The sequence below is a fragment of the Centropristis striata genome, chromosome 16 (assembly GCF_030273125.1).
Source record: "Centropristis striata isolate RG_2023a ecotype Rhode Island chromosome 16, C.striata_1.0, whole genome shotgun sequence".
Classification (NCBI taxonomy): Eukaryota; Metazoa; Chordata; class Actinopteri; order Perciformes; family Serranidae; genus Centropristis; species Centropristis striata.
In genome coordinates, this window is record NC_081532.1 from 19,091,905 (window position 1) to 19,116,918 (window position 25,014).

The following is a 25,014-nucleotide window of genomic DNA, read 5'->3' on the forward strand; positions in this document are numbered from 1 at the left end:
GAGTGTATAGAGCAGGGTTAGGCAACTGCGGCTCCAGAGCGACATCTGAAGTGGCTCACTGTGGCTGTGACAGAAAAATTAATATAAAATTAATGAAATTAATGAATTCATTACATTTTAAAATTTAAAAAAAAAATAAAAAATTAAAATTTTAAAATATAAAAATGTATAGCTTATATAGGGCTTTAAAAAACTGTTTCAACAACTAAAATGTGCTACAAAGCTTACAAAAGTCTAGTTTTGTGTTTCCCTTTCAAATCCAAATCTCCTAAGGAATTTCTTTGTCAGAATGCAGCAAGGACTCAAGTGCAATTGAAACCAAAGTCATACTAATAAATGCTGATTATGACCTATTAGTTATGCTGGTTGGCTAATTTGGACTAAGTAGGCTGTTTTATCTTCATTGTGAGGCTCAAAAAAATTTTTGTGGCCCCATTCCGATATATTTTCTAGCCAAAAATTGCTTTTTTGTTAGTGAGGGCTGCCAGCCCCTGGTATAGAGCAACACAATACATTTCTAGTGACATGTACCCACTGTGAAACTCAAATGTTTATATGACAATGTCTCAAAATTAATGATCCATTGATATTTAACCCTACATATTTAAATATAGTAATACTTGACATATTTTCTCTCTGAGCAACTGCCATTTTTATGTCAAGATAACACTGTGTATCCACTGCATACATGAGAGACATAACACAATCCGTCTGGGGGATGAGGGCAAACAAGAAGAAAAGACACTATCTCTATGTCAGCATTTGCTTTGGTGCAAAACACGCATCACAGCAAAACCCTTTTTGTGATTAAGGTGCTAAGCTCATAATGTCTGGGTTTGATATTTCCCAGTGCTTTTGCCATTGGTTTGTTCTCTGTCATAAAAACTAGGCCACTGTTGCTTTCCCCAAATTTCACCTTCGTCTACTCTTGTGTAAAAACTTCAGCTGTCAGGGACGTACAATGCAACTTTGGGGAAATATGATTAGAGATTCATAGATGAGACGGAGGGCCCCGTGAACACAGGGGGAAGGGTGGGAATAAAAACCATAGTACCTTATGTAACCTGTCTGAGGAGAAGAAGAGGGGAAGATAAAGAGAGCTTGCATGAGAGGGAGAGGATTGTGGAGTATGCAAGCTGAGGATGACAAGATATAACTCATCTGTGAATAGAATGTGTTTTTCCCCACAAGTGCCTATATAAGGCTCAAATGTTTCATATCTGAAGCTTTTTATGAAGTTCCATCACAAGCCGCCACCAAAACACGACAGAGACGGTGTAATGATATTTTGTTGAGAGAACTGTGTGTGTGGCACAGTGTTTGAGATGTGACTGCATGTAATCATATGCAGTATAATCAGATTTTCATGTAACATTTTTAAATATAATATGTGGTGGCAAGTTTTGTCATTCTTTTATTTTTGCTGTTATCATGACTGATGTTTTTTGTACTCTCTGTGTCAATATGCCTGACAGGTTTTATCAAGGGATGCTGACTAATGTGCAGATAATAGCAGGCTTGGAGAGGAAAAATGTATTTGTCAATGAAAATAATGCCGCCGACTCCTTTCTCTGGAAGCTGGTATAAAAGGCAGCAGGAACAGTGTTGTGGCAGCGGTGGCCGATGCTTTAACGAGTCTCATTTACATTTGAAATGGCAAAATAGCAAAGCGGGCTACTGGAGAGCCAGAGAAAGCCCGAGACAGAGAGTATTTCAAGAAATAAAAATGTGTCCCCTTAGATTCCCTCTTAGTCGCCGAGCCTGAGCATTCACCCACAAAGCAGACACCCACTCTTTTCTTTGCTTTGGCTGTGATGAAAACCTGCCTGTAGTTTGCCTCTATTTATTAGAGGCCACATGACTTAATACAATAAGAGCTCACTTAAAGACAATAAATTGTTTTCAATAAAACACTGATATTAAATAATGTTAAAATGTACCAAACTATACTTCAAATAGCTATTACAAATGTTGTCCTCTTTTGCCTTAAAGGGAGAGTTTGTAGTCAGTCAGGGCGTTTACATGCACAGTTTAATTGAGCTATGCTTAAAAATCGATGTTGGCGTCTAATAGGACTTCTGTCCTTTTCCCAGTTTAGATGCAACTGAGAAAATCGAATAACTGATGGGAACATGTCCTTCTCCTCAACGCTAGGTGGCAATATGCGTCGTTTCAGCGGGTTAATATGGCCCCCTTACCGGTTGACCTCAGTTCGACACTTTGTGCTGTTGCTACTGCCCGGCGACCGGCTAATGTGACCGGCTAATGTGTGACCAATAATGCGACCGGCTAATGTGCAACCTGCTAATGTGCGACCGGCTACTGCGACCGGCTATTGTGGGACCAGCAAATGTGACCGGCTAATGTGCGACCGCTAATGCAACCAGCTAATGTGCGACTAGCTACTGCGATCGGCTAATGTGTGACCGGCTAATGCGACCAGCTTTCTTGGATGTTTTTGTTCCGGGGGTGGCGGAGCATGCGCACATGCTTTGTCCTGTCATACATGCCGGCGAAAATCCTATCGCATTATCTGGATGTCCTAATCGGAGTTGGTGAACTACGGCATCAGTCGGACCAACACGTTTACATGCACCTCAGTTGTCCAGTTATAGTCAGATTGAGTCAATAATTCGTGTCATGTAAACGTACTGAGTGTATAAATGTCAGTCAGTCAAACAGTCAGCATGCCCCCAGTTTAGAGAAGCAGGCAAGAGCACTGGCATGGAAGCTAAACAGTCAGGAGTCGCAAAACATATTTTAACCTCCTAATTTAGCCCCATCTAGAGGGGTGAGACTGTCCTCCCCTAAAATATGACCCCAAACACTGTTTGTATACTATAGCATTATAACGACCCATTTTTATGTTTTCTATGTAGAGACTGGTCTCCACTCAAAAACGTCAATATAAGGCGTTCATACAGGCAGCATGAAGCGGAGGTGGATGGGTAGAACGAACGGCACTTTCACCCAGGAGAACGGGGTTCAAGTGAAAACAAGACTAAATTACTTTTTCTGTAACTTCCGTGGCTCACGTCACCATCATAACAACTTCATTTACAGCATTTACGTACAGTTATTTACTGCTTAAACTGTCTTTTATAGCTCCTAACTAGGACGTTTTTTGCCCTAAACCTAGGTAGTAGTAGTAGTTTGGTAGCATAAATTCACAGAAACTGCAGCCTTTTTTACAGCTGCGAACCGTATGTGTATGTATAATGACATCCGTGGTACCGTGAGCTGCTCATTTATGACGTTATGGGTGCTATTGACTGTCTCTTCTGTCGTTTAGGTTGGAGATCTTGTTTGAATGACGCCTGGGCAGGAGTGATGTTAGTGTGAAAGCAAAGGGGGAAGGACTTTAACCCAGAAAACCAACGTATGTGTTCACTGTGAAAACAAAAGTGAACTATGTTATTTGAAGTAACCTAACTTAACTTGTGTCATGCTTGTAACTTCACCAATGTAAATGTCCAGCAGTTAAGTGCATTTATTTATTTATTTATAAATATTTATCTTTTTTCTAATGCCTTAGCATGCACCCTTTTTCCCTTACCTTTGGAAATAGTTTGGTTGCCAAAACTGTGACTGTTTTCACAATATTAAAATTGTTTAAAATGTGTTACATTTACATATGAGGATGTGTTGGTCTCAGGCAGACAGTAAGGGTGCTAATACTGGAAAGGCTGCTATGAGTTGAGTTATTTGAGGGTTGGAATAAAAGACATACGTGGTCATATGGTTTAAGGGTGTTTTTTTGGTGAGGTGGGTCTTATATATTTTTTAATGAAATGGTCATTGTGCGTCAGTTTTGCCTGTGAATGAGATTACTCCAGAATATATAATACAATAACATGAAAACCAATATAGACAAGAAAACAAACAAAAGAAAACAAAACAAAACATTATTGAATGGATTATATAAAAAAAACTTTCTATCTGTTAAAGTGAAAAAAATCCCATTTGGATCCAAAAACCTAAACCTCTTAACTTTTAACAGCCATCTCACTGTGTTAGATTACTGTATATGCTTTCTATCAAGTTAAATCTATTGGACAGATGATCCATTTTTTCAAGTTACACAACAATAAAGCCATCTGAGTTTTGGTTGCAATAAAAATCTGTGGAGCCTTGGGTCACAATGGCCCATGACTGCCAGCATATCGCGTGCCATATGGCATGTAATGGCTTTCTCTCTGTCCTTGAGACATTATGTACACTATTGGCCAAAAAGCAGAACATCAGAACTCTAAACTGCCTTTGTCTTTTCTCCAAATAATCACCAGCTTTTGCAGCCCTCCTCCTGGCAGCGTTCCCAGATCACAGAGCTATAAGGACGCCCTCGGCCCTGGTTCTGTGGTGATCATGGTCCGAGAGCCGGAGGTCAGCTCTGGCGAGCACTAAGTGTAGGGAGTAGTAGTAAAGGGCTGCCAGGGATAAATGCACAGCTTTGTCAACGAGAAGGCCTCGAGGTATCCCATCTCTTTGACTCTAGTTTAGCTTCGGTCATTGAAGTTCCCACAAAACATGGCTGTTAGGAGACTTTGTGGGGTGGGTTTACTCCTTATCAATAAAGAATTCATACTATGTGGGGTCAGAAACAATAATGGAAGCGAGAAAAATATAAAGAGGCACTTGGATCCTTGACTAAAAAGGGATATAACACCTAATGCTACCTATACATCAGAAGACTTTGAAAATATTTGGAAAATACTCCTGGAAAACTACAGGCTCACACCTGCTCACATCTAAAGACAAGTGTTTAGAGTTTTTAGTCCCAGTCTAGTCTCAGACTGAGATTTTAGACAGACAGTGAATCTTGCAGGGTAACTATTTTTTAAGACTACAACTAGATTCTTTTAGCATTTTTTTCCTACCATGCTATTTTTTTCCTATCATGCTCTTGGTAAAAACGTACAAAATGGAGGAGAAGCAGCTTTTGGCTCCAGCTGCTCTAGTGTGTGCAGTGGTTTGTGTTGAGAAAAAAAACAACAACAAAAAGAAGAGGAGGAGTCGCTCTGACATGAAAAGTTGACTATTTTACAGTAAAAATAGATATAAGGAAGAATAAAGGAAAGGAACATTTAGAAATGAATTCTTGATATACACTTACGTATGTCCTATTTAATTATAATTTGTTTAATTGAATAATTATATTTATCAGCTCTATCAACTTTCATTTAGTTAACCTTACATTAATCATCAATTATTTATTACTTATTTATGTATACATTCATGTATACATTTTAACTGGGTCTCCTTACTGTTCTCTTTACTAAGAAACAGCCCCCCCAAAAATCCCGATTGTGGCCGTAAATATGTAACATCACTATATTTGTATTTAGGACTGAGCTCACTAGCATTATTGTGATGTTACTTTTTCCTGTTTAAGTGGTTTTACTGCCCGGTCTGGAACCGGGGACCTTTCGAGTGCTCATCTATTGGTTGTTGATTGTGTTACGTCACTGCGACTAGCGATAATATCAAACACGTTTGATATGATCACTAACCCAAGACTAAGAAAAGACTGATATGAAACAGTGCAGATTACTACCTTAAACTTAAACATCGAGATGACGGGAGCGCGCCGTGACTCCAGTAACACTCCTAGATTTACTAAAGACTTTCTGTTATTAAATCTTTTGGTGTAAGCCCAGCAAGTTAGATAACCCTGTGGTAATCCAGCAGCATTTAAGTGTACAGCGATTAACAGTAAAGATTATACCTAATTAATATTTGCTTTCATTTATTTGTAATGAAGCTGTTAAGGAGACCAAATATCTTAGAAAATTTGTATTATTTAATATCACTTCAAAAGTGTAGTTATCCAACAGACTCCGTAATAAAGAACTGTGCCCTCTCTGCCTACTGCTATCACTACCAGGAGCAACCTTCAGAGAACAGCTGTTATGGTTATTATGGTTATTTTTTATAAGAAAACAGCACCGAAATATCATTCTAACATGAAAAGATAAACATTTTTAATTGAATTATCAAGCAGTGAAGCTCACCTGGTTTGCACTCAGGGAAGCACTACAGTGAAAAATTTAAAATCCACTTGAAAAGGTTTATTTTCATCCCAGCTCAGAATTATATATATAGATCTACTACTAGTGAGAACTAAAAGCATCCTTACTCCAACCTGCCTCATACTGCTCATATTGATTCCTTTCTTGTAATTTACAGGCAGAGTAATGCAGCAGTTGGCAATTATTCATCTTACTAAGTGTATCTGCTGCGAAAACACAGGCGCATATGATGTCAGTGTTGAGGCCGCTTTTTATTTCATTTATGCGACTGTAAATTGGATAATTAGGTTAGTGGCAAGAATAATCCTTTTTACTTACAGGGATTACAGCAGCTTCAATTAGAAATAAAAATGCAGCTGCAGCTTTTGTCTTCAGCCAACTGTCTCCATTGTGTGGGACAACTTTCATAATCACCATGACAGTTACAATAAAGTCTTCCAATGGTCCATGCGCATGCAGATTGTATCTACTATTATTTTGGTTCATGTATTCAAACTTTCCAAACAAAGCGTAGATTTTACACTGCAACATTGAGCAAATCATGTTCAGTTTCTTTCTTTTTGTACTTGTGATGCTCTGGTTATTCTTGCTGCACACACTGCCCCTGTACTATTTTAATGTGCCGGCTTATGTCAGAGAAAATGTGCATTGCAGCTGAAATAATAGCATATATTGCTTTCCATAATGTTCCAACTGTATGTCAAAACTTGGCATTAACAGCAGCCACCTCTGAGGCTTCTCTCCCTCGCATTACACAAGCTATGGATCAGTTTTAAGATGATACCGCTCTAATGCCGCGCTTTAAATGACATCCAACAATTTCCAGACTAACGCACGGCTGCACTTTGTCACACTGGGTGCTTCTGATATCTACACTTATTGCATGGAGGATTACATTAATGCACTTTGCATCTGAGGCCATTTGGCGCATACAGTATTAATGTAAAATAAATGAATGCCTACAATATGTATTGTACGTTCTCCTGTACGTGCATGCTGATATGTGTGTAATGGATGGGGTGTGAGGTTAGAGGAGTGCTGAATGAGATATAGCTGTGGTGTAATACATTAGCTGGGACTGCGTTAGCTGCATACAGTCATAAATAGAGAGACATCACATATGCACGCACACAATCCATGTGGAGATATAGGCAGATACACACATCCTGCAGCCCTCCGTCTCCTCTCCTCCCGCCTCTCTCTTACTGCTGACTGAGACACTTGCTGGATGCTGACGTTCACTGTGAGAGCTGACACTGTTTGATGAGTCAAGTCCTTCGCTGCCTCTGTTCAGAGGTCCTAAATATGCTTCCCTCAGGTACAGTTATACACTGTACGATGAATTCTAAGGCAGGCGTAATAAAAAGCTAACCCTTAATTTCTGCTTGTAAAGCGGTGAGGAGACAAATTGTCCTCACTCGACCAGAACTTTAATCAGTAATACATGAGATAGAAGTGGAACAAAATATCAATACAGGAATATATTGTATTTTTCTTTCTCCTGTGATCGAAATACTGGCACCAAATACCAATATTTTTATTGAAAACATGAAGTCGCTCTAACTTGCCTTTTTGGGATTAATTTTGTTAGCTACACAATCATATCTAGCATGGCCCAGAATCTTGTGGGTTGAGAGACTCTAGGGCCCAGAGCCAACACATTACTTCCATTTATATTTTCACATTAATGGTTTCCGGCTTTCAGCTGCACAAATACAGCCTGTCATTTGTTTTATCACAGCAACGGTCTTTTAGTTTTTTAAACAGACGGTGAGAGTCACTCGTGGTGCTCTTTTAAAAGATTCATTCAAAACCCCTAAAACTCAAGCAGTGTCAGGGTGTCGCATTTTACTCACCCTGGCCTTGTTTTTCACTGCAGTATTTAACTAGCAACTCAGTGGAAAGAGTACAATCATAGCTAGAAGTCTGGAGAACTCAGAAATGTCTTTTGCGCAGTATAACCCAGCTATAATGCCATATATATATATATATATATATATATATATATATATATATATATATATATATATATATATATGTATAATATGAAAAAGAAGAAGGCAAGTTCAATTTCTTTCATACCTATATTGGGAAAATAATTTGGGCTCCACATGCTATAGATATTGAACTATTTAAATTCTTACAACCTGTCTTGTCCTCTCCTCTCTGCTCTGTGTAAACAGTTAGTTTCAGCTCAGTCATTCATTGCTTCCCAGGTGTGCCAAGAAGTGCAAAACTAAATGTTGTATTATACAGGATCTGGTTAGTGCTATTTTTGGCAAGAATGCAGTGAATGCATTGATCATTTCTGCTTTTTGTCTTTTAGGCGTTTTTCTTCTTCTCCAGTTATAGAGATTTGTGATGTATCGTAGTTGATTGTGACTGCAATGTATTGCAGTATCGCAGAATCAGTGTATCATGACAGTTTTGTATCCGACATGTCCTCCAACCCATATAACCACATACGTCATTTGTTCCTACTTTCCTGAATTAGCGCATCTAGCAGAAGCAGGAGATCAACATGTACTCGAACCTAAACGTAATGGTCAAACATTATGAAATTGTCTCTGTTTTGTAAGGGTTTTACAACAAAACAATTTCCTAAAGTTTAGGGGAAAAACATATAGTTAGGCTTAGGAAAAGGGAGTTTGGCATAAAACAAATAGTTCCTAGGATGTAGGATGTGATGCATGCATGCATGCAAGTAAAGTTACGTAACCTCAAACAACAATGTTGACTTTTCACTTCCACCTTGACTAACCAACTATGGCAACTAGAGGGCACCACCAACCAACCACACATGTAAATATTGGTTGGAATAAGCTGCTGTCCAGGTCTTACTTAGTTGAGGACAGGAGGACAGTCTTATCGTATCATGAGTTACTTTGTGATTCCCACAATACATTTTAGAGTAAGGTTTAAATGAATGAATGAGCCCCATGTTGCATCACCATTGACGTTCTGTCAATGTGACATTCTCTCTCAGACTACTTGTTAAAGTTTGATATTCTGGTTTATATTCACAAGTATCCAGCAGTGTGAAACTCTTTTTGCACAGCAGGTTCCAACCTTGACCTGTCTAACATAAACTGTCAAGGTCTCTTAACTTCCATTTTCACTCTCTTTTTCAATTCACCACAGAAAAGCAAGCCTCATTTTTTTTTCTACTCCTTACTTTCAAAGCACTCATAGAGGATAAAGCATTAGCCATTGAGAATTGGCTCACAAAGATCTTTTTGTGCTTGGACAATTCCATCAGATGTGACGCAACATTAACGCAACGGAGCAGCTTTCAGGAGGTTCAAAGCAAGCGGCTGCCTGAGTGGCTGATGGCTGTGGTGGAGCTGGAGCTTGGGCTAATAACACGTTACTTGTTGGAGAACTTTGCAAAAGAGCAATCAGGAATTTGGTTAAGTTAAGCAGTAGTTTCTGGGGCATCCCTAATATATTTTTCCAGTAATAACGTCACTGTTAAGAAGAATCAGCGCAGATAATTTTACTGCAGAATTATGTGGGCAGCGTCCAAATACTGCCAAGTTCTTGCGATATGGATATTTTTGTTTCATTTGGACACGGCTGCTGTCTCCGCTTCAACTTGTGAATCATTTTAATACAAACTTGAACTAAAAATGAATGCAATGAAGCCTCATAATCTAACTTCAAGTACGGAGGACCTTGTTAAATAATCACTATGTACAACGGTGTTTTGTTTCCCTTGTGTCCTGACTACTGAATTGGACAAACATGTCATAACACAGGACTACATTTCAAGGGCAAGGGTTGGCAATTAGTAAGCTGACTGATTCTTCCCATGTCCGCGGGTGGCTCTTCTTGTTTTTGTTATTGCCCCCTCTTTTTATGATGCCAGCGTCCTCCCGTCGGAGTGTAAATGTGTGGAGTTTGGCTGAGCAAGTCTCCAAACGGCAGTGATGGCGTGGGCGGATGGCAGCCTCTGACTACAAATGAGAGCACACAAACGCACAGCCTAATCCGTCACACATGTAATGAGCACGTCCCCGCTATGCTCCCTTAAGGAGACACACCATTCGCATAAACACACACACACACACACACACACACACACACACACATACAGACTCCCACACACAGAGGGGAGATGCATAAAGCGTGACATTCACATGATTCCAATGCCCCTAAGAGATTACACACACAAGCAGCATGAAACATGTCCGTAGCAGCGTGCTGAGAGTCCGTCTTTGTATCCTGACTTCATATGTGTGGTCTTATCTATGTGGTCTGCCTTTGGAAGCAATACAAAGTATTTAGAGCAGAAACTTTTGAATGAAGTATCGTACGGTAACGCTTCATAATAAGGTCCTTAATAACCATTAATTAACAAGTAATAAGGCATTGTTCTCGCTTTAGATCCGGTAGTTGCAAAAAGCATAGTTAACTTATAGTTAACTTATAATAGATGAGCAATAAAGTATATTTTAATATCAATAAGCAAACAAAATAAGATTAATAAAGGCATGGCAAAGACATAATGGGTGGGTCGTGGGTGTTTGTAATGTCATTATTAACACTTATATAAGCTTATAAACACACAATAATGTTAATAAGCATCTTGTAAGGACTTACAAGGGCCTTATTACTTGTTAATTAATGGTTATTACAAGGACCTTAATATAAAGCGTTACGTATCGTACTGGCCTTTGCCAGTCGTGACCCATACAGACATGTAAGATATGACAAATAGTATGTCCCTACCACAAGAGTGATGTCATCATATACAGTCCTTAACAAATTTATTAGACCACCAGTTTGTGCCACAGCTGTCCTAAATAAAAAGCATTAGTAATTATAAGGTATTATAAGTCATTTTTAGTAATGTTTCTGTAATGGTTAATACACCAGTACAGGGGCGCAGATAGGATTTTAAAACTGGGGGGGACGATTTTTTCACAAATTTAGGGTCAGGTTGATTTGGTTTTGTATATGTAATTATGTCAACCTCCTCTCCCTTTCCTCCATCTGCCTCTGGCCTTGCCATCTCGTCTCCTGTACATCCTTCTTCTGACCCTCCCTCTCTCTCACCTTCTTCTGTCCCTCCCTCTTCTCCCTCTCTTCCTTCTGCCTCTTCCAGCTGTAGGCCTAATGCACTACTACTGCTGCTTCCCTCCAGTGGATCGCTTTCAGTTTAATCTTTCTTACTGCTATCTTCAGGGACTACCTGCAGGCCAGGACCATGATAACATTTTAATATACTATAAACATTATAACTGGTTTAAAGCATTAGCATCATTAACAGTAACTTAACGTGGACATACAAGCTACCACAGAGGCTACCAGTCCCAGACGGGATATCTCTACAAGAGATTGTAAGATTCTATAGAGATATGCCAACATGTTGTGTTGCTATGGGGGCCAAACTTCCTGTCTGTATAAATGAGTGTGTCAACCAGCATCATAGTAGAAACATTTTATTTTCAAAAGCTTCAAAATAATAAAATATATGTAATTTTGTGTAGTCATTTTTGTCTACATGGTTAGTAATGCCTACAAAGATAGATTCTGGACTCAAAATAATTTACTGTGTCTGGCAAGATAACAAGCCAACAGGCTCACTCATTCAAATTCAATGGATGTTCAATATAGGCTATACTAAACGCCAACACTGATTTGCCTTAAATTGAATACATTGCGCCAGTCTAAATGATTTTATATTAACCACGTCCAGTTCAGCTAATATCAGTCACGATATCTGACTGAGTGTTAGTAATTAAAATTACTGTTCATAGTAAATTGATCACATAGCGCCACTGCAGTGGCATTTGTCTAGCTCTAAAGTTCGTTTTTCTCATGATTCAACCTGTAACAACTTACATGCACCATTAGGCTTGGCATTGGTATAATCACAGATTCAAATAGGCCTACTGTTAGGGTTGCCACCTTTCAGAAATGAAAATAAGGGACGCCCACCAGGCTCCTTGGGACCATGACCAAACATCCAAACAGTTAAACCACACTAATTTATGTGATGATCCCTGAACACTGTATTCCTCACAAATATAAACATTTTGACAAAGAATACACAGAAAGCTCTACAAACATTTTTAATTTTTTATGTATATATAGAATAAACGTTTTCTCTTAACAAATGTATTTATTTATTTATTTATTAACTGTTAATCCATTAGTATGATTTGTTCTTTAAATGGCCATATATAATATTGTAGCGGACCATGTACTGTGGCTGTTTGGGTTGCGTTCAGTTAAGTTGTGCTGAAGTGTATGGGTGATGTCTGGGGAGTGGCGTTATCAGAGGCTGTGAAGCCTGTCAGTCATGGCAGTTGCCATGGCAATGCTGGGCGCGAAGTAGCCAGCTGGGATTGGCGGAGGGCCTGTGGGGGTGTGTCCTGGGGAGTTGTATGTGTATGGAGTGAGACGTGACAGAGCTAATGTTGATGCTATATGCCGGTTTGATTGTGTGTTTTATTGTTTTGCCGTTGGTTACGGCCCACAGTAGCCTGCGTTCAAGCTGAAGAATAAAGTTGCAATTGCCGATTTAATTGATAATAAATAAATGCATGAAGGTAGATTCCCCCTTCCCCAATTGGCACCTCTCTTCACGCTATTCTCACTGGCCGTCTCTACTCTTTTTTTCTTCCACGGCGACATTACTCTGAACAGACAGCCCAAAAAATGCAAAGTGATATGATACTGTAATGCACAGTTTACTTACAGTTGATGCTTTTTGAAAAAAGGATGCAATTGTTTTCTGCTTTTTTGGTTTGGATGGCCTCATCATGCGTGTGTCGTTGGTTGTGGGATCCTGAACTAGGGGCTGTCCCACTGATGCCTGTCATACGCGCTCTGGGTAACCATGGAAACCAGGCTCGAGACGTAAACGCCAGAGAGACTGGGTAACTTTTAGATTAGAATCTCTGACGACGCAGGCAGCCTGCCCAGCTCAACAAAATGATTGTCCGTCTTTGATCTGACTGTTTTATGTGAGTTGTTGCAAAGCAGTAAATTAGAACTAGTCTTTTGAATAAAAGTGAGGGGGACGGATTGAGGGTCATTCGAATCTGTGTACGTCAGAACCCCCCTGACGTACACACTATCTGCGCCCTTGCACCAGTATGAAGAAGCTCTTTAACCAAAATGATACCTTTAATGCTTAAATATAATTATTATTGTTATCCATGACATTAAAAAGATTACTGTTTTACAAATAAAAATGAAAAAATAGTAAAGCACATTATTTTTTCTTGATTAAGAATGTCAAATTATAGTTATTTACCTGCATTGCTGAACAGAAAAAATAGTTTCAGTAGTTGAATGTTATGCTTGATTAATTTTTGGGTATAAAAAGGTGATTTTTTTTTTTCATTTGCCAAATAAATAACAATAACATTTAGTTTTGAACAAGCTTCTGAAAGATTTCTAAAATGTTTATGTTTTCTCGTTTTTATGACAGGTGGTCCAATAAATTTGTTAAGCACTGTATGTCACCTATAGGACAATATATTATTAGCATATTTATACATATTTTATGAAGAAAATAAAAATGTAAAATTCAATTTGTATACGATAAAATGTCTAATGGTATTATACACTGTGCCGATATGTCAAACATACAATAATTCTGTATGCTCATACATGTTAACTTATTAATTATATATTTTTATATATTATTAATATATACATTTCTCTTTTATATTAACATATGTAATATTAAAATATTAAAAGGCTTTGGGATAGACAGACAGATAAATATATATTATATATGTGCATATAGTATTAGAAAAAGCTCCATTTATTTTTTAATATATTACATGATGCAACTTTATATGGCAATTATATGCATTTGACTTATATTTGCTTATTTATGAAAACATCATAAAAACAGAAATTCATGTCAATATCTTATATTTTCATATATAAAAACAACCAATTAACATAATTAATGTTAAGCCTATATGACCAAAATTTGCTATGCATGTATGTATATATTTTTATATATACAAAATTATATATGTGACATGAATGTCAATAAATATGTTGTACAAATAGATTTGTTTGGGCTCAAAATTAATTTATGAAATATATGAAATAGTTCAATTTAATTATAGTTTAGCTCCAGTAAGAGGAGCACAGATCTGGTGTTAACGAAGGATTAGTAACACATGAAGCTTTTATGAATGCATTACTTGCTGATTGTTACCCAGATGTGTTTTAAACAACCTCCCTTCTCCTTACCCAGCCACTTCTCTCTGTCTTACACAATCTCCATATAAAAAGGCTTTTCGATGAGGGTTCAATCCTTTGATTCTGCTGAATGTTTTCTATCTCTGCCTTCTAAAGGATCACATTTACACAGGTTTGGGTATTCATGTTGAAGCTCTTGGCTGCCAGGCGAGTATGTTCAGGACACAGTGAACCTGAGCGTGATGCTTAGAAATCCCATAAACAAAGCTGGTGCTCAAGGTCTTTCAGAGGCTTTAGCAAAACTCAGTTTTAACACTAGAGGATACTATCAAGATCAAATGAAAGTAACCCATCGGTCACAACTATGTCCAAAGTGAAGCTTAATTTTCAAAGAGGTAAAAACTGACATGGCCATTTCCAAAGGGGTCACTTGCCCTCTGACAGCAAGATCTCTGAATGAAAATAGGTTCTGTTGGTGTCCATTAGTCTCACACTTAATTACAGACATGACTACTATAAGCTCATCCCATGTAATCAAAAACCATGCAGTTTTTTGCATGCAGTAAAATGTATTATTTCTACCTACTGTATTTGAATATTGGGGTCCATAAACAATGTTGGAATTGCATAAATTGGGTATGACGGGGAAGTTCAAGCTCTTGTGGATTTAATAAGCCCGACTGTATTCATTCAATGGTCTATTGTGAACTCTAGAGACATTGGGCATTCAGAAGATGTATGTATTTCCTAGGTCTATTGACAAAGAAGGCGATTTCTTAGTAGTTTACACAACAGAAGTTTTTGACACCAAATCACAGCATGTACTCTTCTATGGTGTTCTTCAAGCAGGCTACCAGTAAGCAAGATAAGTGTGGGATTTTCTCCAACTCTTTTAGTCCAACCAAACGCTGAACAAGACATTTTTACTGAACAAAAAGTTCAAATAAACTGTCATTAATATATATTAATATATTTATATCTATATAACGTTATATATAACTTTATTGACACAGTGCCGTGGATACGCATTGCTCTGCTTCTCTCCTGATGACGGCTCGCCTTGTTAGTGACATGTCAATCAAAGATAGCCACGCCCCAAATCATATGATTCTGTATCTTCTATTTTCTTCATTATTTGAGCTATTAACATGAAATTCTCTTGAAGAAGGGTTTTTTTTTACTTGTGATTGAGACCATAGTGTTGTCCTAAAAAAATTCTGAGGTAATAAATCAAGTGAGAAGTTTTCAAATTTTGCATTGAAATTAATGGACAGATTTTTTTTCAGCAAAACTTAGTACCCCCTGCTGGAATTTCCGGTAGAATCCGCCTGGTCGCCTGGTCAGTACCACCCATTACGACACATATGTACGTTTCATGGCTCGCGCTACAGTGGCGAGTTCTAAAAAAAGCATACTACATGTCTTTATATATACATGTACGGTTCGCAGTTGTAAAAAAGGCTGCAGTTTCTGTGGAATTATGTTACAAAACCACTGACCTAGGTTTAGGGCAAAAACTGGTAAGACGTTATAAAAAACAGTTTAAACAGTAAATAAATGTACGTAAATGCTGGAAGTGAAGTAGTTGCAAGGGTCATGTGACTACCAGTAACGTCTGCCGTTTGTTTGCTCGACCCATCCACCACCCCTGCCTCCAACCGAATGCCAGCATTTGCTATTTTAACTTTGCATCGCCATCAATCACTACAACGTCAGCGAGATGGTGGCAGACGCATTACAGTGGACGGTGTTATACGTAAATATAGCTTGTATTTCCTTTCCTGTACACACAACCTATATTGACTTCTTTGAGGCTGCTCAGCTAACCTGGTCTGGACCAGTCTTCGTTTGTTAAAATCAGCTTAGAACACCTTCCGCTGATCAGCTCAGTCTGTCCGGTAGTAGAGTCAACTGACGCACCAAGTGCCCCCTTTAATGGAAGCCAGTTCAAAGCAGAAGGCCTTGGTTCATAGAGCAATACCATATCTGTGTCCAAATAGTATCAATTCAAAGATTTCTGCAACAACCTATGACACTTAATTGAGCATGAAAATGACCATCATATACTCCCGTCAATATGTACCAAGCCATTATACACTCGAAACTAACAACTAACAATTTGACTAGGCGTCTAATGTTTATCACAGATATATGACTATAACAACTTGACCCTCAGTGCTGAGCTGCATCTGAAATTGATCTTCAGGTTGCCAGCTTTCAGATGATCTATGTGACATCTATTATTGACCTGCTATCTCCCCATGACGACCACCCCCCCCCCCCCCCCCCCAACATGGAAAAAAATGGTCTTTAGTAGGGAGGGTGTAGTGGAAGATGTTATCATCAATCTGTTTTTCCCCCAGTGCAGGTTCAGTCTTGTAATGTAGTATACGTGTATAAAAACAAGTGCTTACCCTGTGATGCGTGGCAGGGTGTCAGTGGAGAAAAGGGCAAGTGGCTGTTTGTCCCGCTCTATGAGCCAAATGGTGTATTGCCCACTTTGCTTGGGGTGGAGGAACACAGCCATGTCCAGGCTGCAGGGACCCTGGCCCCCCCACAGCCAAGGACTCAGCACCCACGGGCCACCGAAGGCTGAACTATTCACCCAGAGGAACTGACCTGAGAGAGAGAGACAAACAAAGAACTGTAGAACACAAACAGTGCAAAAAACCTGGAGTCTTATCCATCTTGACAAACACAGATCAGTTGTAAAGAGAACGCTTCCAAATAATCTGAAATTATTATCTACACAACATGCTATTACAGTATGTACAGGATCCAGATGAGTGATGGGCTGTGATTTCAAATGGTTCTGAGGCAATGACTGGAAGAAGAACTTGATGAAAAAGCATGAAATAAAGCTGCTTTTAAAAAAGAGCAGTCAATGACATCTCTGGCACACACAAAAAAAGAAAGAAAGAAAGAAAGAAAGAGGGGGCAGCGGGTGAAAAATCAAAGCACAATTTTTTCAGGCTTTGATATGAAGTCCCATTTCACTTTCAAACCTAATGCATTCAAGCAGAAAGTTCATCAGAAGCTGAAAGTTGTGTGTGTGTGTGTGTGTGTGTGTGTCTCTGTCTGTGGTGGGGAAGCACAGAGAATCCAAACTTGAAAGGAGGAAAATCCATTTTTAATATCCTCAGTTAAGAAAAGTAGTGTTGATGAGGAGAAGCTAAAAGACGCTAAGCAAAAATCTTGCAGAATAATTGATTTTTCTTCAAATCATTCTCAGGAGCCATCCAAGGTGAGCTTGTCCTGGTGCCACTGTTGAGGCAATGCATTTTAATATTATATTAAAAGGTCCAATACTGTAAAAAGAAATTGTTGGATTTCCATGTCATATTTCATTACAAAGCAGGTGTGGGCGCTATAAAAATACTGTGAAAGTTTCAAAACACTCAGAGAAATGCACACTGCCTTTAAACGACCCATTATGACTTTGTTAAGGTTGTGATGTCACTGTGCCATTACAGTAATTCACCGGCTGCAATGATGGTGCAGAGATATAGAAGCGCAGATGTGGGAGACTAAGAAAATATGACTTTTTCAGGATGCGGTCTTAAAGAGACAGGTGCTAAACATCCAACAAGTTCTCCAGCAGAAACGGCAGAAAAAGTTGTGTGTCAGTACCACAAAATACGGCACGTATCGCGGCTCTTATTTCACGGGACATATGAACTTATCGCGGCACATCTCACAGCACAACAGCAAATAGCACACATGTACGGTCTGCGGCTGTAAAAAAAGGCTGCAGTTTCTGTGGATTTATGTTATAAAACCATTGACTTTAGGATTAGGGTAAAAAACTTCTGGTAAGGCATTATAAAAGACGGTTTAAACAGTAAATAAATGTACATAAATGCCGGAAATTAATTACTTACAAGGGTCACGTGACTGCCGCAAGTTCTGTAAAAACGTAAGTTACGTTACAAAACGTTATTCACTTAACTTAAGTTAAAAATGGTTTACTTTTGTTTCCAAACGGGACACAAACCCTGTTCTCCTGAGTGAAAGTCCACTGCTTGTTCGACCCTTCCACCACCCCAACCTCTAACTGAATGTGGGAATTCACCCTTTTAAACTTTGCTTGGCTGTCAATCACTATGTCAGCAAGATGGCTGCAGATGCATTACAGCAGACGGTGAAATTCGTAAATATAGCTCGTTTTTGGCTGCCTGTACACACAAACTATATTGACCTATATTCTTTTCTTTCCTTTTTAAGGTAGGTTTTCCATTTCCAGACTGCACTCTTGCCTCTGGATAACTGTAAAACCAGCTTCCCAGGGGTCAGATTAAAGTGTACATCTCTAACTGGGCCTCATTGTATTTGTCAGCGGTTGCACTCAAACAGCCCTTTGCCAATAGTTGTGTATGCAGTTTATATGTTGGTACTTATCAAACAAAGCAAGGATGGGAAAAGGGCTGTACAAACATGTTCAGGGTCTAATATTCAGCCTTTACAACACTGATCATTGTTAATAGGTATTTACTCCAATATATCTCATTATATACTGTATAATATAACTAATTAGACATGTTTATATGTTTTAAGTATAATCTAAAGGGATTGAGTCATGCTAGTTCTTCTACTTCTTGGGAGACACTACAGGTCCATAAGGTATATCACCATGAAACGTCCCCAGTTGATAACTTACATTATGACAATTTTTTTTTTGTATTGCCGGTTCCTGAAATGTTATATGAAAATGTTGGATTACCTTGTTAAATATGCCCTTATTTGCAGACAATCCCAGAACAGAAATCTGAACATTGGATAAAACCAGGTTCAAAATTCTTGTTTCAGTTTGTTGACATCTTTAATAAAAAAAGGTTTATACAAGAAATTTTGGACAGCTCTTTTTATCGCCCCATAAATAAAAAAATACTGTCAACAGCCATGAAAAAAAATCCATCTTCACCATGCTCTTCAGAATAAAAAGTTCTATGAATCAGAATATGAATAGAGCCCTCTGTAAAAACTTTCAGAATATAGATAGGAATGGAAATAGAAAGTTTGCAGTTTGGAGGTCTGACTGAAGTGGAGATTTCTGCTTCAAAGTATGAATAAAAAATTGCTTTTGAGAAAATGACCTTTAAAGATACATTGAAATTATATTTTGTAATATATGTTTTAAATAAATATGGTCACTAGAAATGACCACAAACCTTACCAAGGTCTTTATTTACATTAAGAAAATACATTTTTTGTATTACAACATTTCTGAAAATGTATGTTTAAATATGCAAATGAGGAGTTATCTAATGACTGCTTTTGGTGAATATAGGAGAATTCTACATACAAAAAGAGAAAGTGTGTACACCAAATTGTGTATTTCGGATGTTTTCTTTCCACTAGTCTAAAAGAAGACTTTTTATTGAAACAAAATACCCCCAAAAAGTCTACATTATCCAGTGAATGAAAAACTTTTTGCCAGCTATGCCTCAACTGAACTGTCTAAAATCTTTCAATGGCCGCAAGGGTAAAGACCGAGAGAGAATTGAATTCACCATTTAATTTGAAATAAAAGCCAAAAGAGGACTCCATAGATACAGACAGGAGAAACCTCCCTGCTTTTAAACCTCCCTGATATCCAATGCTTTCCCCGGTCCCCTGAGGTTGCTGAAAAACTGGTGAATTTGGAGGCCTTTAAATTGGAGTGCTCCAGTTAAGCCTCATTTGCTCTCGCTTCCACATTTGCATTCTCCTTGCAAAAAGGGTCCAGACAATTTGGCAAGGAGCAGTCCGAGTGCTTACAACAAGTTTGCCGGCAATGTGGACTGCACGCCTTTACTACACACCCAGCAGTGATTTGATATAAAGGCTTTAAGTCTCAGCCTGGAAGAGCTTTGGGCCTCAAGGCAGAAACCTATTAACTCTTGTTTCCCAGTCCAAATAAGATGAAGAAATACCTGCTTGGGAGCAATTATCAGCAGGGTACAAATTATAACAGCAACTGTAAAGGAAGGACTGTAATTCCATTAGAAGGTTTCTACCTCGGGTTCACCTGTGAATACTGCTGCTTAACAGAGCTTGATGCTCTCATTTACTGCATCACAAGGCCTGGTTCAACCGACTGTCTGTCCCAATCTGCATGGTGCAACATGATCATCGCTGGGAGTTCAGGCAGCATAGACACACATGATTTTACACTGGCCATACAAACGATTTTTAACTTATCGTTATGAAGTAAATGTTGATTGCACAATGTAACAGCTATAGAATAATGAAACCATCAGCGGTTAGATTGGTCCAATATAAGCCTCTCTTTTACTTTGCAATTCTGTCTGCCAAAGCAAGTGCTTATGAGTAGTGCCTGTACTCATGAAGGTAGTCAAACATAAAGGCTCTGTAGTCTGAAACAGGGCTGCACATTGTCAAGAGCATGCATTACAGCTTCACCTCCGTTCTTTCACAATAAAAGCTTACCAGAGAGCATTTTGCTAAGAAGCAACTTAACAAAATAACTTAGAACTAAACAAAATAGGTCACAATTCAGTAGTTTATTTTACAGTAGCTATCCCCAGGTAGCAGAAATGGCAAACAATGGAATCATAGCACTGATAATGGGGTTGAAATATACCCCTTTTCGACCAAGGCAGTTCTAGGGCTGGTTTGGAACTGATGCCTAATCAACTCTTTGCACTAAGAACCACTTCTGTCAGGGGCTAGGGGCAAGACTATCGTGACCAACAAAAATTTTGTGTCTGACATTTTTAAGCTTTAAGTTGGCGCTAGCGTTTCTGGGAAAGCAGATGTATACAGAGGTATACAGTGACTTAATGACTTGGCTCTGGAGTCTGTGGAAAAGCAAAAAGGTTCTGGGAAGTTTTGCAAGTTGAACCAACTGCGAACCAGCACTAGAACTAGGTTCACATTGGTTGAAAGGCGGCAATAAGGTGCTGCCGGGATGATGCATTTTTGTAGGCCAACTTGGAAGTTAACATTAGCCTGGTTCAATGAGATTTTTCTATTGGTTTCTCGATCTTTGCAGAAAAAAGCTCAGTGGCAAACACTTTACTATGAGACTTTGCTTACACATACACACTTTGCTCAGAAGAATAATATTTTCAAATAAACACCACTTTTAAGGATTTTTGAAGTGTAAATACAATCACCAACAGTATGAAGCTATCATTAGGGTTTAAACAGATAGCTGCATGCCATCATCACTACTAAGCTGACTATGAAGGTAGTGTCCACGACAGCCGCTGTAGTCACATTTAGCCACTTGTTAGCATTTTTAAGAAAAAAGATCCATTAGTAAGGTGTTTACTAACATATTTTATGTTGTAGAACGAAATGTGAAAATTTCTTAAGTATGTGTTAACCACCAAGATAAATTCACACAAAACCAAAAGCCCATTGAATTTGAGACCAAGTGTACCAAAAGTGCTAATATGCTTGCTAATTTCTTAGGAGAGCCTGGCTGCTAGCAATAGCCATGTGGCTAACACTAGAAGGAACTAGGAGCTACAAGAAAGCCAGGACTATTACTTGCAGTTGAAAAGTTGTCTGTTTCCCCTTTAAAACCAGCTTTGCATAGTAAAAAACTTCAAGATTAGTTTTCTTGAGTATTGCCTTTAATGACAACCTGTGGGAATCCACTAGAAGTAGACCCATCCAATAATCTATTCTGTGTTCGGACTTAAAACGCTATGAAAAAGATATCGTACATTAAAAACTATTCCTAATGGAAAAGATGTTCGATTAAAAGACTCTGTTGCTGGAAGGAAACATCAATAACCACTAACCCTGAGGTTTCCGTCTTTTTTTTGTAACCTACACCAGCATTTGTGCTCTCGTTTTCCTGTTTTGCTACAGTTAATGGAGTCTGTTGGAGGCTATTTCTCATTTATCTGTGAGATTTAGGCTCCATCAACAGTGTTTATAAAACGGCACTTGATTATTGTCACTCCGAGGAGGAAGACAAGCCCCCCCAAAAAAGCAAAAGCAGAAACATTTCAATCCAAAGTGATAGTTGTATTCTGTACAAATGAATCAAGCTGGTAAACACTTTTCTCGCTCTCTGTGCGGTTACAGATTCAATCAACTGAGGCTCTTGTTGACATAGCATACCAAATCAGGCCAACTGTTGGTGAGAACAGAATTCCCTCAGATAATAAAATTGCAGCTAAAGGCCTGAGAGAAGGAGGAAAACAAACCATTCAAATTGTATTCTCTGCCAAATCCTCTTATAACATTGTGCATTTACCCAAGGCCAGCACAAGCTTTTTGGGGTCCCAACAATTCTCATCCTCACATTTTAATTTACAACCCATTCATTGATGCTATACAGTGACAGCTTCCACTGTAGATGGTGATATGTATGTTAGACATGCTGATAAGCAGAATTTTTGTGTTTTGTATTGTTGTTGGTTTCTTGCTACAGTGATTTCAATTTAGAACATGCAATAATTTAATGTTTTGGCCACTTGGCGGCAGCGTAATCAAGCTTACCATATCGTGGCTACTACGGTTGACATGGTGAACTTTTAATCAATCAATTTGTAGTTGTATTTCTGATCTCCTGATATTGAACGTCCAATATGCTCTTTTAGCTAAATTTTTTTTGGTCTCTACCAAATCCTAAAGGAAATATGGATCTCCTTCATTGGTAATTGGTCCACTTTGTTCATCAACTAATTGCTTATAACGTTGTACTTTCCCTTTTTTTCTACTAAATTAGCTCTTGTCCTTGGTCCGGTTCTGGTCCGGATTCTTGGAATCTTGGTGCCATCCGGCAAACCAGCCCACATTTCTACCAATTTGGCGAAAGGATGCGTCCTCAATAGAGGTTATTGCATTGTACATAACAGAAGTAAAATGATGTTGCAAGATGGCGAAATTTTTTTAAATCCAAAAACCAAGCATCGGCCAGCTATCAATGGTAAGAAAACATAGAAGAACAGTGCTATGTGCAAGACTCCTGTCTTTTTCTTCCCACCTGCAGAATATGACACGCCCACTTTGGGTCACACTTTAGGTCAACAAAACCTGCTACTTTTTCGTTAAAACAATTGGTTTGGTTTCACATCAATTTATTTTTTGGTTGAAATGCTTAGAACCATTCAAACTTTGGTTCAGGAACCCAAATGGAACCAGTTGCATGTTGGTGGAAAGTTGGTACCATACATCAGAGCTGTGAAAGTGAACTAGTAAAGTTTAGGGCCGGACAGCTAAACAATGACCTGAAATTCTCTACAAAGCTCTTTAAAGCAGAGAGGAAAAGCTGGACATTCAGCTTATAATTCTCTGTACTTTCATCACTAAGACTGACCTGTCATTTGTCATTTGATGTTATTCCAGTGTTATTTTTGTTTTTTATTGGTGAAAAAGAAGAAATTGTCGACTTGAAGACGATTAGTATCATTTTAACTATCAGTGGCATCACAGTCAATATCATATAATGCAGACTGTATATAATACATACACGTGAACCAGTCCTTTGAAGCAGCTTTGGCACAATCCTGGGAAAGAACAAGCAATGGAAACATTATTATCAAGATAATAGCTTAGTGGAACCAATCCAGTCCTTTGGGCACAAAACCATTGTCAGTGTTTGTAGAAAGATTTCTGTTCCAGCCAAATTCAACAATTATAGAAAAAACAACAAAATAGTTGAAACACATGTCCCCTCCCTGTGTCAGTAAGAAGCATGACGAACCACTTTGCTCCAGGTTATTATCGAAAGCCAGTAACCAGTTGAAGGTCCTTCGAATTCCTAATGATTCAGATATTTGCCCCAAAGAGGACTGACATAAAATCAATTCCTGAAAAATTTGCTGACATGGGTTAATGAGATAGTTCAGATTTTTTCAAGTCGGATTATATAAGATATTTATTCATAGTCAGTCTATAGATTTCGGTTAAGTTTGGAGAAGGAGTACCGGCAGAAGCGATGCAATATATTGTGGAGGGGGGCAACTGTTAAACACATTTAAGCCACATAAAAAAATAAAAAAAGACAGTTTGAATGTACACTACAGTACATCTAGAAAATGTATTATATAAACAGGCAGCTCTTTACTTTGGGGCTGCAATTTCTCAACCGCACAACTTCCATATTCCTACAATTCTGTGTTACTCTGCAAATCAACTGTTGGTATCAGATTTTTCATGGTTTATGTAAAAACACAACAAAAGCAATATCAGAGGTTAACCCACTATACAGATCTTCCATAACAATTTTTGACTATTACATATTAACTGTTTAGTGAACAACTACAACAGTAGGTAGCAAATAGGAATTACAGCTACAACGAAAGGTTTTTTGTTTTTGTGATAAGCAGCACCGATATACACAACCGCTCAAAAGTTTGGGGTCACTTAGAAATGTCCTTATTTTTAAAAGAAAAGCACATTTAAACATTTTTTTTTAATTTACAGACATACATTCTAGACATTGTTAATTTGGTCAATGACTATTAAAGCTGGAGCTCTTATGGAATATCTCTTATATTTTGTCAGCAGCCATCACTCCTGTGTTCCAGTGGCACATTGTGTTAATCCATGTTCATAGTGTTGAAAGGCTCATTAATCATTAAAACACCTGAGCATTATGTTAGCACAGCTGAAAAATGTTTTGTGCTTATTTGAGAAGCAATAAAACAATCCTTCTTCAGGCTAGTCTCTAGAGGTAAAGCTGGAGATTTGTACGGGTTAAATTATTACTTCTACCATTGTCAATGTATTTACTATATTTCTGAATCATTTTGTAACTCATTTCATTAATAAAACAGTTTGTATTCATGGAAAACAACACAGACATTTTCTTGGTGACCCCGAACTTTTGAGCGCTAGTGTATAT

At 38.3% G+C, this 25,014-nt stretch overlaps 1 protein-coding gene across 1 annotated transcript in view; it reads right to left on the reverse strand.

Annotated features, from left to right (window-relative positions):
- alk (ALK receptor tyrosine kinase) overlaps positions 1-25,014 on the reverse strand; it is a 507,772-nt gene that overhangs the window by 186,792 nt on the left and 295,966 nt on the right. The window contains exon 4 of the mRNA XM_059352649.1: positions 16,619-16,823. Coding sequence (XP_059208632.1) covers positions 16,619-16,823 — 205 coding nt within the window. The remainder of the gene's footprint in view (positions 1-16,618; positions 16,824-25,014) is intronic.